Here is a 19165-nt window from a genome sequence, read left to right as displayed (position 1 = left end):
TCCATTTCCGGATGAGTCACTGCCAATTCAGACCCATTGATACATACATAAAATTTGAATTTTTACAACAAATATGACTCATTTGCCCTTGCTTACTTTGAACTGCATTTGTTATTTTAAAATCTGCTAATTCAGTCTGGAATAAGTTTTTTTACAATCCCTCCTACCACTGAAAGTATTCAGTAATTCAAACAGAATATGTGTTTTTACTTCTTTCTGCAGAGCGTCCAAAATCCACTTCATGAAAATCTGCCTTAAAACTGAAAAATAATGCAACTCCTCATGTGTGCTCTACTTCCAAACATTTCCTGAAAGTGGCATTTTTGAAACCTTAAAAAAAATTTGTGGGCCATAACAAAATACTGTGATAACAAGTATCCAGAGACAAAATATCCATTTGCTAAAAACAAAAATTGATGAACCTTCTGGTGGTCGTTTTATCTATTTGTTAAAATCTCTCTTTATTCCCAATAAACTAAATATGTACCTTTTTACTAGCACCAAGTTGCAAACCCCTTCCTTCCTTCCTTCCTTCCTTCCTTCCTTCCTTCCTTCCTTCCTTCCTTCCTTCCTTCCTTCCTTCCTTCTTTCTTTCTTTCTTTCTTTTGAATAATAACTATTAGGAAAATATCAGCTTGTCATAATATTTTAATTACTTAAAAAAAAAATCTACAGTCAGGCAGGAAAATGTGGCCACTGCTGCAATGTCTGAACATGGAGCTCTTTGAATCCTGTATATTCAATAATGGAATGTTGGTATTAATATTTTGTAAGTTCCAAGAATAGAATAAAGAATCTCAGCCTTTTTTGCATACAGTTCCAAGCATAATAATAATTGTTTTTGACTTAGCTTAAGGTGAATATTCACGACAGTAACAAAAATATGAATTCTGTTTTGTCAGAAAACTACATTTTGAAACCACAATTGACTTATGAATCATGGTTTGTTTGAATTATGGCTTGTTAGAGTGTTAGTCAGCATTTTACTTTATTCCTTATTGGTTTTGTGTTATCTTTGTTTATTCAGATTGTTGGCATAAGAAATTGAGAAATCAAACCAGGAATTAACTAAAAATTTCTTCATTCATCTGTAGAACTGTTTCTGGATTATTCTTATCTTGTTACCCAAGAAATGAAATACTTTGAGACATTACCAGAATTACAATTAGAATTGTGCAAAATGTTTTGTGGTTGAATTACTGTAATCCCTTTTCTGACTTCACAGGAAGTATTCCTGAACTGTAACTGGATGTATATGTGGCGTGATAATTTCACACAATGTTTTACAGACAAGTAATTAATGAATTTACTGAGATAATATGCTTTCTATCTTCCTGCTTTGCATACTAGTCTGATAGAAATTACAGTGCAGCAATTCTGACACCGGAAAACTAGCATATATATTTTCCCAAAGGTGCTTTTTCAAGTGGTAACTGGACTTTCTGGTTCTTCCTTGTAACACTTCAATAGGTCAGGCATGGGTTGCTCTTGTCCTAGCTGATTGGACTGAGTCTGTCAAAAACTGATTAGCTTAGCTCTGCTTACCGTGGCTGGCGTCTCCCAGCTTTCGACTCAGTGCTCAGCCAGGACGTACGCAATTGATTGCCACAGGGCCATTGTTAGGGCCTCCACGGTGAAGGGGAGGACTTCATGGCTGGCAATGGCCGTTTTGAATCAGTCGGTCCACTTTTTCAGTCCACTCCAGTGCCAAGGGACCAGTGCTAGGCCATTGGCCTCTGGAAGCAGCTGGTCCAGAAGACTACAAAAGGTGAGGCACTATTTCTTAAAGTTCTGATGGTCCCTTTTTCTGAGATAGACCCAACCGTCTAGGTCTCAAGGCCGGGTCTGGTCTATAACTTAGGTCCTATTAGTCCCCAATGGGTGTTAGTCCCAGTAGGAAGTGTCAAAACATCCTATTGAAGTTGTATAGAGCTGAAGAGGATTGGCTGGAGCTAAGGGGTAAGAAGAAAGGAAATTGCCTACCTCAATTCCCTTCGTGTACTTCTCCTCCTTGCACAGGGCTATTATCTGCTAAAGGCCTCCTACACTCAAGATGGCGGACGCCCCTAGAGGCAGCAGGGCCTCCAGAGAAGGAAAATTCCACAGTGCAACTTCCTCCACTCTGATTCCAAGGAGCAAGCAAGGGAAGCAGGCCATGCTAACAAAGAAGGCATCTAAGACGGAGGAGAAGGATGCTTCTATTTGGCAGAAGGCCCCAGAGAAGCAAATTGCCAAGGTACAAAAAGCCTCAAAGATCAGATCTCCAGACAAAGAGACCTCTCCTGCTTCTCATCACAGTGCAGTTGGTCCTCAGGAACAGGAGCCGGGTCCTTCTCCCAGGGCCATGGCTTCAGTTTGGTCCCCAAATGCAGGTAAAAGTGACACCAAACAACATCCTATTGCTAAGGGAAGGCCTTATGGAGATCCACAAGGAGGCTTCAGGCCAGAACCTTGATAGGAGCAAGTGGGCAGTAGGCCTGGGGTGGAGGCCACATTTACACCTGCTGCAGCCCTCACACGTGCTGAGTCTTCTGAATTGGAGATCCCGGGTAACATGCAGCTATTGATAGAACTATCAAAAAGGGAATTGCTAAACGCAGTCAATGGTTTATCCATCACTCTTCAGAAGTATCAGAGGCATCTGTGCTTCCATCTCGTGAACAGGGGGCATCAGAATGGGATTCCTTGGTTCAGGAAAATGATTCCAGCTGCTTATGTTCCATCTGTTTATGCTGCTTCCTCCTTGGTAGGGAAAATAGATAAACAGGAGTCTGACCTGTCAGATGATGAAGGTCTAACTCTGGAAATTCCAGTTTTTTCAGGCCTGTTCCACCCTACGTTATTCAAGTACTTGCTCTTCAAGGCTCAAAATACAGCCAACCTGAGAGATGCGGATGACAAAGAGTCTGGCGATCAGCCTCCCACAAAATCAGATACTCGCTTTGATGAGCCTACCATGAAGAAGGAAGTGGTACCATTCCCCAAGGTTTTTTTGAAGGTGGTACAGAAACAGCTAGAATCCTGCTTCGGCTCAAATAAGTACAGGACAGGGTCCCAGTTTCAGATATCTGAACTCATCAGGATCTTAATAAGATAGTAGCTGCGGCAGAGTTCATAGCAGATGCCACTCAACAAAGCCAGGTTTGCCACCAAAGCCATTGCTGCTTCCCTCACAGCCAGGTGCATGTGTTGGCTGCAAAATTGGCAGACTGAAGGCAGAAGAAAATGGAAGCTGGCATCGACTCTGGTCCAAGGTGACAAGCTATTTGGGGAAGCCGTAGATCCGTTCTTTGTGGAGTCCAAGGACAAGAGGAAAGTGCTTCCGTCACTCTACAGGAGGGCAGAGAATAAGCCTGCCCCATACTTTAGACACCCATCCTTCAGGGCAGAACTGGGACCCAGCTTCCATCAGTCTGCCAAGTCTCCTTATCAACAGCCTGAACCACCGTCAGATCGAGCAGGCAAGGGCAGACAACAGTTCTCAGGCAAGTGGCCCTTTCGAGGAGAAGGAAGTCGCCCATACCATCGCCAACGCTAACAGCATTCAGTCTTCCCCCATTGGCGGGCACTTAGCTATTTTGCTGACAAATGGGGGGAGATTACATCAGACGCCTGGGTTTTAAATGGAATCAGCCATCCAGCATTGGCTGGAGTTTAGAGCCATCCAAAAGGTCCCTGCACACCAACATTTTTTTTCAGACTTTTTGTTATCCCCAAGGTCTCATTTGTGTGTGTGTGTGTGTAGAGCAATTATCAATTTGCAAAGCTCAATAAATTCATAGTTTACAGGAGTTTTAAAATACATTCTCTCCAGACTATCCTGGAGAGCATTAAGCAGGGGGACTTCCTCACTTCTATTGATTTGACAGAAGCTTATTTACATATTCCCATTTGTCATTTCCACAGCTGTTACCTATGTTTTTGCTCTCAGGGAAATCATTTCCAATATAGGGCTCTCCCTTTTGGGTTATCTTCAGCCCCTAGAATTTTCACAAAGGTATTGGCTACCTTGGCAGTGCATCTGCATATACTTCTGGTGCATCTGCAATGTTACTTAGACAATATATTGATCTTATCCTCATCTTTTCAAGGGGCAAGGAGGGACCTGCAGACTACTATTTCAGTTTTGCAGGATATTGGTTTCTCAATAAATGTTAAAAGGAGTCAGTTTACTCCCTCCACTTATCTGCTTCATATGGAAGCTACTATTGACAGGTTTTCCTTTCCCAGGAACGGCAGGACAGCCTGCAGTTGCTAGCTAGAGGTATCCGGAGAGAGGGTTCCACTCCATTGGCTCACCTCTCTCAACTATTAGGTAAGATGGTGTCATGCATAGGCATTGGTTCCTGGGCCAGGCTCCATTCCAGAGCCCTCCAGTGATTCCTCTTACCTCATCAAAAATTAGATAAGAGTCACTCCTTGATGAAGGTCAGGGTGCCCAAGAAGGTGTTTCATTGGTGGCTCTCCTAAGCCATCTCCAAGGGTCTGTCCTTCAGGTAGGAGGACAGACTCATCCTCACTACTGATGCCAGTTTATCGGGTTGGGGAGCTCATCTGGCTTCACATACAGCTCAAGGCATATGGTCAACTGAGGAATGGGCGCACAATATTAATTGGCTGGAACTCAGAGCTGTTTGTTTAGTCAACAGGTTACTGGCATATATGTCTTATCATGACGGACAATGTAGCCACCAAAGCCCACATTAACAGGCAGGGAGGTATCAGGTCCCAATCCCTTATATTAGAAGCTGAGGCTTTGGGTATATGGACAGAAAGACATCTATCCATCCAGGCTAAACATATTTCTGGCAGTGATAACAGATTGGCTCAGCAGAGCTACTATTGACCAGACTGAATGGAGGCTGCATCCTTCCCTTTTTCTCCAAATTACTCAGAGATTTGGACTTCCTGTAGTGGATTTGTTTGCCACTCCATTAAATGCACAATTACCAAGATTTTTTACTAGGTTTATTACCCCAGGGGCTGAAGGAACCAACGCTCTCCGCAGCAGGTATCCTCAGGGGTTGTTGTATGCTTCCCTCCCTTGCCTCTGCTGTTGGCCGTGGTGCGTAAGGCATTGGCAAATTTAGTTTGGTGGCTCCTTATTGGCCTCATCGCCCTTGGTTCGCAAATTTAATGGGTTTCCCAATAGTTCATCCTTGCCTAAGGAAGATACCTCTCTCCTCCAGAAGTCCCTGATTCATCCAGAGCCCCAGTGGCTACAGCTGACAGTTTGGCGATTGATGCACCCAACTATCCAACAGAGTTGTCAGAACCATTCAGGCCTCCAGGAGACCTTCCACCATCCGCATCTATGACGTTACTTGGCAAGCTTTTTACCTTTGGTGTTCAAAGATTCAGCCTCTAGAGGCTTCAGTAACACAGATTTTGGAATTTTTACAGGCGAGTTTGGATAGAGGCCTTTCTCCCAATACCCTTCAGCAGCTCTATCTCACCGTGTGGTTTTGAGGGTGGATCCAGCATTCATTCCTAAAGTCAATACCTTGTTTCACAGAGCACAAGAATTGGTTCTTCCAGATTTCTGTCCCAAATCGTGACTTGGAAAAATCTTGGCACACCCTAGATGTGCGTAGGGCCTTGAAGATTTATATCAAAAGGACTTCCGAACTCCGCAGAATGGAATCCCTATTTTGTTTTTGCCAACCTGCCACATTGGTGTGTGTGTGTGTGTAAGGTAACTCCATGTATAGTCAGCAGATGGATCAAGTCATGTATCTCCAGGGTATACTTGAGTCACTCGCTCCTGGTACCCAAGGGTATTATGGTTCATGCTACTCACAGTGCTGCTACAACAGCAGCCTGGGCAATGCAGACTTCAATTGAAGAGGTCTGCAAGACAGCCACTTGGACATCCGCATCTCATTTCATCTGGCACTACCATCTGGACTCTTTCACTTCAGTGGATGTTGTGTTTGGCAGAAGGGTTCTGCAAAGAGTCATCAGAGAGCAATCAGGACCAGGACCAGGACCAGATGTGAACCCTCCCGATGACAATCCATCTTTGGTATGTGCCATGCCTGACCTATCGCAGCCTTACAAGGGAAAATGGGCATTGTCTTACCTGAACGCCATTTTTCCTTGAAGGCTAGATAGGTCAGCCCCACCCTGATTGATCTGCTCCGGGATGTGGACCGATGGGAGGTGGGGCTGATAACCTGGTCTTCATTTGTGTTTCAGAGGCAGTCCTGTCTGTTATTTTATGTCTTTGCTGGAGCACTTTATGTCTTTGCTGAAAGCTGGGATTGTCTTTGCTGAAAGCTGGGAGTGACCCTCCACGGTGGGCGGAGCTAAGCTAATCAGCTTTTGACAGACTCAGTCCAGTCAGCTAGGACAAGAGCAATCCATGCCTTACCTATCTAGCCGTCAAGGAGAAATGGCGTTCAGCTAAGACAATGCCCATTTTTCTTTGAAGACATTTCACTTCTTATCCAAGAAGCTTCTTCAGCTCTCTTGGATGAGAAGCAAAACGTCTTCAGAGAAAACCAGAAAGTCCAGTTGTCTTTCAAGCACTTTTAGGACAACCATGATCAGGATGATTATTATATCTTCTGATAAAGTGTTTATTATCAGAAATGCCAACGTGATTATATCTACTTGTAGAAGTAAATATATATGCAAATATTGTAAAAAAAACTATATTATGTAAAGTACTTTCTTCCCTGAGTATAATGAATTAAATACAAAGTTCATATTTCACTTACCCTAAACTTTACAAAAGAAAAGTTCTTCCAGTTTTTTTTCCTGTGGCTGGTAGTAAAGGAAATGCTCAAAACTAACCTTTAATAGCACATTCTGTAATATATGGCACTTTGAAAAGTTAATAACTGCAGGATATAATTGATTTATTCTAGCAGAGATAGTAATTCCTAAGCACTTCACAAATCATTTTAAAGGCTGATATGCTCACTGATAAGTACTCAATTCTTGCACACACAAGAGCACCAATGAATGCTTACTTTCAGAATATTATAAATCTGTTTATAAACTCCCCAAAAGCCATAGTTTCAGATTTGAAAGAAATCTTTTTAAAAAATTATGGCTTGGAAATACACGCCCCACCCCCATCTGTCCATAAATATCTTGAGGATTATCTTCAAGACCTTAGCATCTGAGAATGTGCTAATAAAATAGTTCATAGAATGTGTATGAAGTAATGTGACTTCTATTTTTAATTTTTTTAATAAGAGGTGGCCACTAGATTCTTGTTAAAATTTACTGGATAATCCATGAGTTGTTGGATCATCAGAGATATTTCCTTATTTAAACAGAAAAACAATGATTACTGGGCAGATTTCTATTGCTTTAGTTTTAAAATAAATAAAGGAAGCATTTTATGAAAGAAGAAAGATGTGTAACAATATAAATATTTTTTATTTTACTAAAGACGCTTTTACTGACAATATTTGTAGTTGATCTGCTATTCTCTAGGAATACTGTAATGTTTTTGCTTTTTTTTTTCCTCTTGGCTTTAAGCTACGTACAGCTGAACCATGCTGGAATACCACTTTTTCCAGATAAATCAGCACATTCTCCATGACTGCATTGAAAACTGTTTCCCTGAAGAGGGACGTCTTCCCCTTCTGAATATTGGGCATAATTCTTGGAATCATGACAATGTCATTTTTAACCACATTAATATTTTACATGTTTCAGTGAGGTACTTTGTGAACAACTTTCTCTTCAAATAAAATATTCTTACAATTAATTTTGGCTGACCATTTGACTGCTGATTAAAAAAAAGTTTCTGTTATATTTCTGGCCAGTTTGGATTACATGCCATTGTAATAAAAAATGAAGCATTGTCATATTTCCATATATACACCTTGTCACCTTGACATTATTCCATCATATATTATGGTCCATCAGCAAAGGTTGAAGAGAGGATGATGCACCTTCCAATGTTTCTAAAATCATTATCATTCAGTGCATCAGTCAGGTGTCTGTATGTTGTTGATCTCAAGGTTGCTTGATTCATTCACATGTAACTCAGCCTCTCACCTTAATTCTTAAACAGCTATGTCAACCAGGTAGTGTTGAAATACACATCCTCTTCTTAGAAGGTTATTAAACTCATTCTCATGAGTTTGTTATTCAATGCATAGTGACGCATTGCCATTAGTGTCTTGTTTGTCATTTGAAGCTGATGATACTAACCATCATCTCCAAGAGGAAAAAAATGTATATATTCAAAGCTATGCAAGTTGAGGAGACACAGTTGTATGAGTTTCATTGTCACAATTGTTTCTCCAATATCTTTACAATCTCACATTGATTTCCATCTTTGTGGAGTATACCCATTCTCAATTCTATGCTGTCTTGAGGATCCATGAAGCAAATTTAAATACATTTGGCTTGCTTGTTGGGGTCTGGCATTAAATGTCCAATGTAATGATTCTGCCCTTGAGTAATCATAGAAAGTTTCCATCCATTCCTCATTGGAAAGATGCTTTTGGTACCAAAGAATACCATTTGGAAAAGTCAGTTGCATTATCTGATGTTTTTCTTGAACTGGTCTGCTATAGGTTCATCATTGCTATGTAAACTGAGAAATTTGTTAGGCAGAGGTTATAATTGCCTATCCTGACGTTTTCCTTCATATAGCAGAAATTGGCAATTTCTCCAGGGAATCAAATACACATTGGCCATGGAACCAATATTAAAGAGAAATATTATATCATACAAGTTGTGTGCATTTTGCCTCACCCTTTCTCTGTTGAAAGCTTGTAATTGAAGTAGGGTATTGTCATGTTGAGGAATTCTCACAGTACTTAGTATTTGCCACATATTCTCAAATTGATCTTTCCTTTCCTGTTCTATTTTTTCTTGTCATTCTGTACCCTATACCTTTCCTTGTGCTTCTGGAGATGTACAGCCCTTTTATCCCCTGTTTCTTCCCCTCTCCTCCTCCTTGCCACTTGCTTTTCCATTACTATGGTGCTATGCCTACCCTCAGGCAAAGAAAGTGGCTCCTAAAATGGTATTTACAAGCACCTTCAGGAGTCTTAGATATAATTGATCTGGTCCTTGAACTTAAAATTGTTTGTGGCAGCCAGATACTCCTAACCATCTTTTTACTTACCTTGGGATTGTCATTCTTTCCTTATGTTATTTATTCTACTTTGTCGATTTGATAACGTGGGCCTTTTGAGGAAAAGACTAAAAGGAGCTTTGTTTTTTCCTTGTCATGTATAATTTTCTTACTAACCTTCCCAAATAGTGGATCCATCCGTTCTTTTACCTGTTGACATAATTCAAACACACAATTTGTGTTTCTGATTTTTCCCTTCCTTAGCTATTTACAGATAAGCCCATCTTCCATTTCGTCTAAGTGACTCTTTAACTCAGTCAGAACTTCCTATACATCCCCAGCTATTTTCTCAGCTGCCCCACTCCATTTTTTCTTCTCATTAGAATAGCATGCGATTGCACTTTCAGTTATCTTATTTCTGAAAAGCTCTTAATTTCCTGTGCTTTGATTGATCTGACAATTCTCCAGCATGCCTATGGGAGAATCCACACATTGGGTTGAATCTGCCTTTCTGCTCAGAGACTGCGTCATCAATCTTTGCTACACCTCTTCCTGTCGGGCCAGGAAGTCCCCAGGCCCCAGTCACTACTCAGTCTTGGCCTGATAGAGATGTGGTAAAGGGTGGCTCCAGTGATACTTTGGAAAAGCAGCATTCTTCATTGACTCCCTGAAATCTGATGTGTATATATGTCTGTACTCCAGTTTCTCTTACTGTAATATTTTGATGGTATCATGTATGTTACATGTTACCAGACCATAAATTAAGCATTTCTACACAGCTAAATTTTGCATCGTGTGTTTCTCTGTTAAATTGACTGCTGCTAAAAATTACATGAGATCCTTGCTTAACATCCATTCATTCAGCTACAATTTGCAGTTACAACAGTGCTAAATGATATTTACACTGTCCACCAAAGTTGGTGTGCCTGATCAAAATTCAGAGGCATTTCAATTCACTTTTGAATTCCCCCCATTTCTGCCCTTTTGGCCCCCTGTACTCTACAGGTCCTTCCATCGTGTGCTCCATTGCCCCCATCTTCTTGTTCCCACAAGTTGATGTAGTATGCCCGGTCTGGTTCTTCAGTTTCCTTGTGAAATCTCAGGAAAAAGACTAGTAGCTTCCTTGCAAAGGGACACACCTCAGCAGCAGCAGGAAAAAGAAGACAGCAAAGAACAAAAAGAGCCCCTCTGGGAACAGAATCCATGAGTGTAGGGGGTTCTTCCCGCTGTGCAGCTGGGCTTGGGGTGGTTTGGTCTTGCATACCATGCTGCTCTCGGGGGGGTACAGCGTTGCATTAGGTTAGTGTATAGCTGCTTATGTGTTCTCCTGCTTCCAGTACCAGTCATCCCAAGCCCCTAATTCCTCATTGACTAATGGAAGCCCAGAGGAAGTCAGGACGAAGTCCTTGCTTAACAATGGCAGTGGGAACTGCTGGAATTACGATGGCTAAGCAGTGTATTCAGGTGATGTTGCACTGTGCAACCATATCATTTAGTGACAGAAATTCTAGTCCCAATTACTGTTGTTAACCAAAAACAACCTGTAATGTTTTCTAGTTTACTTTAGGATGTCAGAAATAAACTTGGGATTTTCTGGGTGATATTTATGGGAATATTTTGTAAGCTGCTGCCATAATCTTGTTTTAGAGGGCTAAGGTAAACCTTATTGACCTTGTTTGTGATAAAAATAAACTGTAGAAGATAGTGCTCATATATTTGATCTGTAATACTGTATTAAGGCAGGGATAGGAAGGTTTAGGTAAAAAAGAATTTATATTGCTGATTAATGTGAAATCATATGAAAGTATTGTATTTTAAAGTAAGTTCAATCATATTATTTAAAGTGGAGTGAGATGCATAGAAAACATGGTTCCTCAAATATGCTCTATAGCTTCAATAAGTATTTTGGCCATTACAACTTAGTGTCAATTGGAAGGTCATTGAATCTGGTTTCTAACTCAGAGCAAATGTCTCAGAAATAAATACTCAGGTTGCTGTATAGCTTTAATGTTAACTTTCATTTAATGGAAATGATTGCATCAGAATTTCTAACTTCCTTCAACAGCCAGCTCAGTTCCAGTTGTTGCTGTGCCAGTAATTATGTAATGCTTTCTTCCTCAAGAAAACATTGTAGTTTTATCTCTCTGAAAGTATCATGTGTACATATTGAAGAATTCTGTAGTTCCTAATGGCCTCAAGACAATGCTTTTAAAAGATTAAAGCTGTCTTGGGTAGATTCTAGATGATATTCTAACAGTATTTGCGAAGATAAAAATCCTAGCAAATTTCCTTTCTAATTCAGAAATAAATAGAAATAAAATTTATTTTATATACTTATTTCTGAACTGCCTTTTGGTTCCAGAATGAAAAAGAAAATTAAATTTTGGAAATATTCATATAACTCTCCTTGTGTTTTGATTCCTTTTTGAAATTTAATTTTATTTGAAATATTTCTTTAGCCCCGGAGTAAGATCTGATGTGAGCAGTTCACCATCTACCTCTTCATCAACTACGGGACCACCTCCCAAGCTTTGCCTTGTTTGCTCAGATGAGGCTTCTGGGTGTCATTATGGTGTCCTAACATGTGGCAGCTGCAAAGTGTTCTTCAAAAGAGCTGTGGAAGGTAAGAAGTAATATGATTATTACCTTCTGAGTCACTAGGATTTTATTGTGTAAGTAATTAGTGTTTTCTTCCAAATCCATAATCTCAGAACTATTTTTTCTTGAGAAATAACTAGCTTATTATAAAAGTAGACAAGAATTCTAGTTCAAACAAAAAGTAGCAAGATAAATCATGCAGGAGAATTACACTACTACTGTAGCATAATGCAGCTGCTTTAAAACTTCCCTGTATCTACTTTGCAACCCATCTGCAGTCCTCTAGTCATATTTATGGATGCAGAGAAGGCAACTCTGTGGAGTAATGTTGAAGCAAGGTGGAGCTATATACAGAAGATTTAGAGAAGGTTTGACTGCTGTTTTGGATCTCCAAATTATGAATCTATCATGCTGCTTTGTTTGTGGTATTTTGTTCAGAAATCTTCAGAGGGCTAATGTTTAGAAACCTCTTCTGTTCTTGAAGAAAAAGCTGAACAGGTTTATGCCCTCTAATCCAGTTCTCCTCCATGCTACATCGAGAGTCCAGGATGGATAGACTCCTTCTTATGATGTCGTTAAGCTGAGTCTGTACTTGTATATAAAAAGCCGCCCCCCAGGAGAATCCCCAGTTTTGACTCAGCTTCTTTAAGTCACAAGCTGTGTCTCTGAAAGCGTTAGCGTTTTATTCATTGATTTTCTACAGAAGCTACCCTTGCTTCAATCAGCTCCCAGGGATCCGGGCAGCTGCAACTTCAGGAGAGCGAGGCTCCATTCTCCTGCAATGTTGGGATAAACATTTTCCCAAGCACTACTAGGCAAGCAGGGAAGCGTCTGAGACCTTCCCCATAGCCGCAGTTTGTCCAATTGTAAAACTGATCGGCAAACTGATAACAGAGCCAGCCAACTGATCACGTGGGAGGCGATCTCTTCGTTCTCTGGCTGATCTGATTGCTTGGGGCTTGCAGTAGTCTCAGGAGCGAAATTCACTTCTCAGAGCCATCGACGAGCAGGGGCCATCTTTAAGTGCAGTCTCTTCAGACACGAGGTGAGCGGCCATTTTAAGTGACCTGGCAGCCATTTTCAGGGCTCCAAAGACCCAGTTCCACCCTCTGCCATCCTTAAGCACTTTTGAGAGCCATTCTCTCAACGCTTGAGCCTTGCTTATTTTAAAATGGATCAGGACAGTGCTCATGCAGAGCTTCCCTGCCAGTGGAACAGGCCCTCCAACCCACTAAAAGGAAAAGATGCAGACAACTTACTGCTCAGAGGGAAGTGACTGCAGAAATCAGAGCTGAGACTCTAGCCCCTAAGAAGACAACCCAGGCTGAGTTGAAGGCAGAGAAACGCAGACATGCAGCTCTAGAGAGACAATTTAACAAGACTATTCAACAAATGATAGGGCAACTGCAACAGGCTTCCCAGCCAGCTGAACATCAGGGTTTCCAGAGAAGACCCCCCCCCAGGAGAGGGGAAGTTGTTCATGGAGGCTTTGGACACCCTCCCCTCCCCCCCCCATATGGTCCCCTGAGGCATTTGAGGAACAGCCTCAGGATTTCAACAGGTCTGGGCCATATTTCCAGCAAACTTCTGGGCCCTATGCCCCCTCTCTTCCCTCCAGAGTTCAGTCCTCCAAAATCAGGCCGGAAGCCACCTTCATGCCCACTGCAGCTGGCCTTCGGCCCTCCACTACCTTTGATAACAAGCCCAGGGAAATCCAAGATGTTGTTTCCTTAGCCATTAGGCAGGGATTGGCTGAAGGTTTTCAACAGATTCTTCAGCCTCTGGAAAGGGTTCAGGCCCTTCCCCCTTCTCAGTCTATAGCTTCCGTACCTCCACAACAAAATTTCCACAGACCCCAAGACCTCAGGGTCCATTCTTCACAGGCAGAATGGGAGTAGTATGAAGGGGAAGAGGGTGCCTCCACATCTGAACACAGTTGCTCCTCTCGTTCAGAGTGTGAAGAGGGCAAAGTCTGTGATCGCAATATTTCAGAGGAAGAAGACTCTTGTCCAGATCAGCCCTCCTCTGCATTAGTCTTTAAACCAGCCTGCTTTAAACCCCTACTTAGCAAGGCCCTGGTCACTGCCAAGTTGTCACCTGAGGAAGCAGCACCTTGCTCTTCTCCAAGCCAGTAGTACACACAGAGGTTTTGCCTTCTCCCCTTTTGTTTCTCGACATGGTCAAGGAACAGTGTGCTTCCCCTTCAGCAGGTCCTCGTCCATCATCTTCAGACAAGTAGACACTCCGGTTGTGGCATCATTCTCCTCTTCTGGCACTCCCACCAAGCCAGAGGATGTCCTTAAACCAGAGGACAAGCATTCCGAACAGACCCTCAAGTGCAGCCACCAAGTAGCTGCGTGGGCTGTTCGGGCTTCAACTGCTGTATCATTTTTTACGAGGGCATCTCTAGAATGGCTGTACCAACTGCAGGACTGATTGCCTGCCTCTGACCTCAGATCTCATCAGGACCTTAACAAAATTATAGCAGCAGCGGAATTCACTGCGGATACCACCCTCAATTCTGCCAAATTTGCATCAAGGGCCATGGCATCTTCGGTGGTGGCAAGAAGGCTTCTGTGGCTCCGAAATTGGCAGGCAGAGTCACGCCACAAATGAAAACTGGCCTCTGCCCCCTGCGCAAGATACAAGCTTTTTGGCTAGGCTCTAGAGCTGTATCTCATCGAGACCAGAGATAAACATACAATTCTTTCCTCCTCAGGGAAAAAAGCTGACTATCGCCCAGCTCTTTTCGGGCGGAGTCCACCTCCCGCTTTCCTCAGCCACAGAGGGCTTATTCTCAACGTCAAAAACCACCTGGCAGACAACAACCTTCTGCTGGTAAATGGCCCTTTCGGGGGGGGGCTTCCGTTGCTCTAAGTAAAACCTCGTTCTCCCCACCCATCGGAGGTAGCTTAGCCTTCTTTGCCTCCAAGTGGGAGGAGTCAATGATGGATGCCTGGGTGCTCAACACTGTTAGGTCAGGGCTACAATTGGAATTTCTATCATCACCCCCAGAATTTTTTTTCATTTGTCCCATTTCACGGGATACTTCAAACAGAGCCCTTATGAATTCGGCCATTCAACACCTACTCGACATAAGGGCTATTCAGCCAGTTTCCACTGTACAATGGGGACGTGAATTTTACTCTCATCTTTTTGTTGTTCCCAAAGTCTCAGGGGGTGGTGAGCCATCCTTGACCTAAAATTTCTCAATCAATTTGTCAAATACAGGCGATTTAAAATGCAGACACTGCATTCTATCTTAGAGAGCGTTCATGAGGGCAACCTCCTTTCTTCCATTGATCTCATGGAGGCTTACCCCCACATCCCCATCTGGCCTCATTATCGCCAGTTTCTCCGTTTCTGTTACCAGAATACCCACTTCCAGTATTGAGCCCTTCCCTTCGGCCTCTCATCGGCTCCAAGGGTCTTCACAAAGATTCTAGCAGCATTGGTGGTTTCACTCCGTTCTGTTCCAGTGAGGATCCAATGCTACTTGGACGACATGTTGATAATGTCCTCCTCCATCCATCAGCCCATCGGGACTTACAAATTACCCTGTCTTGCCTCCAAAGCCACAGATTTTCCATCAACACCAAGAAGAGCCATCTCACCCACGACCAAACTGCTACACTTGGGAGCAGTCATCGACACGACTTTGTGCCAGGTTTTCCTGTCTCCAGATCATGGAAAAAATCTTGCAGAGATCATCAGCCAGATTCAACAATAGCAGATTGTTCCACTGTCGCTGCTGTCCAAACTTCTGGGGAAGATGGTCTCCTGTATTGGCATCGTCCCATGGGCACGAGTGGGAACTAAGCACTCATCAATCAAGGTCCTGCTCTCTCAACAGGCCCAGTGGTCCCTCAGTTGATGGCTCTCCCCGTCCCTCTGGAAGGGGCTCCAATTCAAGGAACCAGACAGGCTAGTAATCACCACAGATGCCAGCCTTCTGGGTTGGGGCTCCCATATGGAGGATCAGATAGCTCAAGGGGTTTGGTCCAGATCAGACAGCACCCATCCCATAAATTGGTTAGAGCTCAGAGCTATCTCTCTCAAGCATTTCAGATCCTCGGTGACCGGCTCCCATGTTCTCGTGTTGACGGACAATATGGCAGAACGTTTGGGGTTATGGGCAGAGAAACACCTACTGTTGATCTCAGCGGATCACATTTCCGGAGTCGACAATTCCCAAGCCGATTGGCTGAGCAGGAGTTTAGTCGACCAGGCAGAATGGTCCATTCCTCTGTCCCTATTCAGGGATCTTTCCCTCAGATTCAGAACTCCAGAGGTGGATCTCTTCTTCACTCCTCAAAATGCCCAAGTCAACAGATTCTTCACCAGATTTCCTTGCCAGGGAGCGGAGGGAACCAATGTTCTTTGTTGCAAATGCCCATGGGTCTCCTCTATGCCTTTCCCCCTCTTTCCATCATTCTGGCGGTCATACGGAAGCTGTTGGCAGAACGAGCGGAGCTAATTCTCCTGGCACCCTATTGGCCAAGGAGGCCCTGGTTTGCAGACCTGGTCAACCTGTCTTTGGCTTCCCCTTGGAGGATCCCGGCCCATCTCATCTCACTGCACCAAGGGGCCCTGATCCATCCAGAGCCCCAGTGGCTCAAACTGACCATGTGGCGCTTGAGCGGCAGCGGCTAAGGGAGGCAAATCTCCCAGAGGGGGTTATCCTTACCATCCAGGCGTCTCACAAACCTTCTACGAGGCGCCTCTATGATGCCACCTGGAGGGTTTTCTCCCAATGGTGCCTCAAGGAGAATCTCTCTCCTTCCTCAGCCCAATTGACAGAGATTCTTAGATTCCTTCAGGATGGCTTGGAGAAAGGTTTAGCCCCCAATACCTTACGTCGCCAGGTAGTAGCGCTCTCCTCAGTTCTTTCATGGGGTTCGCTTCCTTCCTTGTCCCATCACCATCATCATTGTCAGGAGATTTTTGAAAGGGGCTTCCAGCCTACACCCTCCTGTAGTGCACAGGTATCCTTCATGGGACCTTCATTTGGTTCTTAATGCCCTTACGAAGCCCCCCTTTGAACCCCTTAGAACAGTGTCTCTCCAATTCCTAACTCTAAAGGTAGTTTCCCTCTTTTCTATAACTTCGGCCAGAAGCATGTCAGAACTGGCCGCCCTTTCTGTCAAGCAGGATCTTTGCATCTTTCACAATGATAGGGTTGTTCTCCGTCTGGACCCCTCCTTTATCCCAAAGGTTAACACTTGGTTCCACCAGTCCCAAGACATTGTGTTACCTGACTTCTGTCCCCTTCCACACCATGACTTAGAGCACAAGTGGCATACTCTAGATGTCAGAAGGGCTCTTAGAATTTACATCAAGCGCACTTTCCTTTTTAGAAAGACAGAAGCCATGTTTGTCTCCTTTTCCCCTTCTCACTTGAGGAGCAAAGCCTCTTCTACTATTAGCAAGTGGGTCAGGACTAGCATCACACAAGCCTACAAAGTGGTGGCTTTTCCGGTACCATGTGGTCTAACGGCGCACTCTACCAGAAGTGCGGCCACTTCAGCCCCGCCTGGGCCACCCAGGCATCCTTGGAAGAGATTTGCAGAGCGGCCACATGGACTTCCCCGCCTCCCTTCATCAGACACTACCGTCTGGATTCCTTTGCCTCGGCAATGGTGGCCTTCGGCTGATGGGTTCTTCAGCGAGTGGTTCCACCATCGGAGTGATTGGCCGGACGAGGACCTGCCCGTGGACATTCAAGCTTTGGTATGTCCCATCCTGGGCTCTTGCTGAAGCATGGAGGAGAATGGGCGTTGGTAAATTTACCTGTGAACACCCTTTCTATCTATGCTGTGAGAGAGCCCAGCCCCTCCCTTGGTTCGTCCGGAGATGGTAAGGCATGTTAATGCATTGGATTGTTTGCTTTCAGAGACACTTCTTCAGTCTGTCAAGTATCTTCGCCAAAGCTGGGAATTCTCCTAGGGGCTGGCTTTTTATATACAAGTACAGACTCAGCTTAATGACATTATAAGAAGGAGTCAACCCATCCTGGGCTCTCTCGCAGCATAGATAGAAAGGGCATTCACAGATAAATTTACCAACACCCCTCTAAACTGAATCAGGAAAGAATGGTTTGTTTTTATATTTTAGAATCTCCAATATCCCTTCTCTGTCAGTTTTCCCTAATCGCCTTGACCAGCTTTCATTGTTCAGAGATAATACCTTACCCCCTCCCTTTATTTTTAAGAAATCATTATTTTCTCGTAAGTTTGTGTGACAGTGGATGGAAAGTAATCACCGAAAGAACCAACCTAGAACTAAGAAGAAATTTCCTGATAGGGAAAACAATTAATTGTTTTAAACTTGCCTCCAGATGTTGTGGGTATTCCAAAAGTGGAGGTTTTTAAGAGGAGATTGGGCAACCATTTGTCTGAAATGATATAGGGCAGGAGTATCAAACTGGCAGCCCATGGGCCGGACACATCATGTACAGGCTACACCCAGCCCAGCTCCGTGAATGGGAAAATGTGAAACATCACATGATGGCAATAAGATGCCACAAGTTTGACACCCATGGTATAGGACTTCCCCCTTGAGCAAGGGATTGGACTAGAAGACCTCCAAGGTCCCTCCCAACTCTGTTATTCTGACCCTGATAAAAAGAGGTCTGCTTTCATTCATTGCTTTCTCTTATTTTTGTTATTTTTGTTCATGTTTAATACTGCTGCATAATTCAATTTGGAAAGAATCTGGTCTTTAAAAGCTATAGTTAGATTTAGTTTGCTGCCAAGATTTGCTTATACTTGAATCTTTGGTTCTATAAAAATTCCAAGGGTTTTAGTTTGCCCACTTCATATACTCCAAAACCCAAATAGTTTCCTCCCTGCTCTTTTAAAGTGGTAAAATCAATATATCTTAAAGCAGCACTTCAAAACTAGATGTCTCAAACTGGCCTTGCTGTAGTTTACTGTGGTATTTCCAGCTTCATGTAAACTAAAAACAATGCACATAATGCATCATTCCTTTCCTGAGGAAAAAATACTGATAGATATCTTAAACTGAAATTTTCCATAGTTATAAAAATACACTTTTGGTTTTATTCTAATAATTAGAGAGGCACTATTAAAAAAGCAGTTGAAATTACATACAGTATCTCACAAAAGTGAGTACACCCCCTCACATTTTGTAAATATTTAAGTATATCTTTTCATGTGACAACACTGAAGAAATGACACTTAGCTACAATGTAAAGCAGTAAGTATATAGCTTGTATAATAGTGTAAATGTGCTGTGCCCTCAAAATAACACAACACACAGCCATTAATGTCTAAACTGCTGGCAACAAAAGTGAGTACACCCTAAGTGATAATGTCCAAATGGAACCCAAAGTGTCAATACTTTGTGTGGTCACCATAATTTTTCAGCACTGCCTTAACCCTCTTGGGCATAGAGTTCACCAGAGCTTCACAGGTTGCCACTGGAGTCCTCTTCTATTCCTCCATGACGATGTCACAGAGTTGGTGGATGTTAGAGACCTTGCGCACCTCACCTTCC

At 43.1% G+C, this 19165-nt stretch overlaps 1 protein-coding gene across 1 annotated transcript in view; it reads left to right on the top strand.

Annotated features, from left to right (window-relative positions):
• Nucleotides 1-19165, top strand: part of NR3C1 (nuclear receptor subfamily 3 group C member 1) — a 71467-nt gene that overhangs the window by 20256 nt on the left and 32046 nt on the right. Inside the window, exon 3 of the mRNA XM_026696418.2 lies at nt 11509-11672. Coding sequence (XP_026552203.1) covers nt 11509-11672 — 164 coding nt within the window. The remainder of the gene's footprint in view (nt 1-11508; nt 11673-19165) is intronic.

The sequence above is a fragment of the Pseudonaja textilis genome, chromosome 2 (assembly GCF_049901715.1).
Source record: "Pseudonaja textilis isolate UNSWEBS1 chromosome 2, rPseTex1.2, whole genome shotgun sequence".
Taxonomy (NCBI): domain Eukaryota; kingdom Metazoa; phylum Chordata; class Lepidosauria; order Squamata; family Elapidae; genus Pseudonaja; species Pseudonaja textilis.
This window is presented reverse-complemented; position numbering and strand designations above follow the sequence as displayed.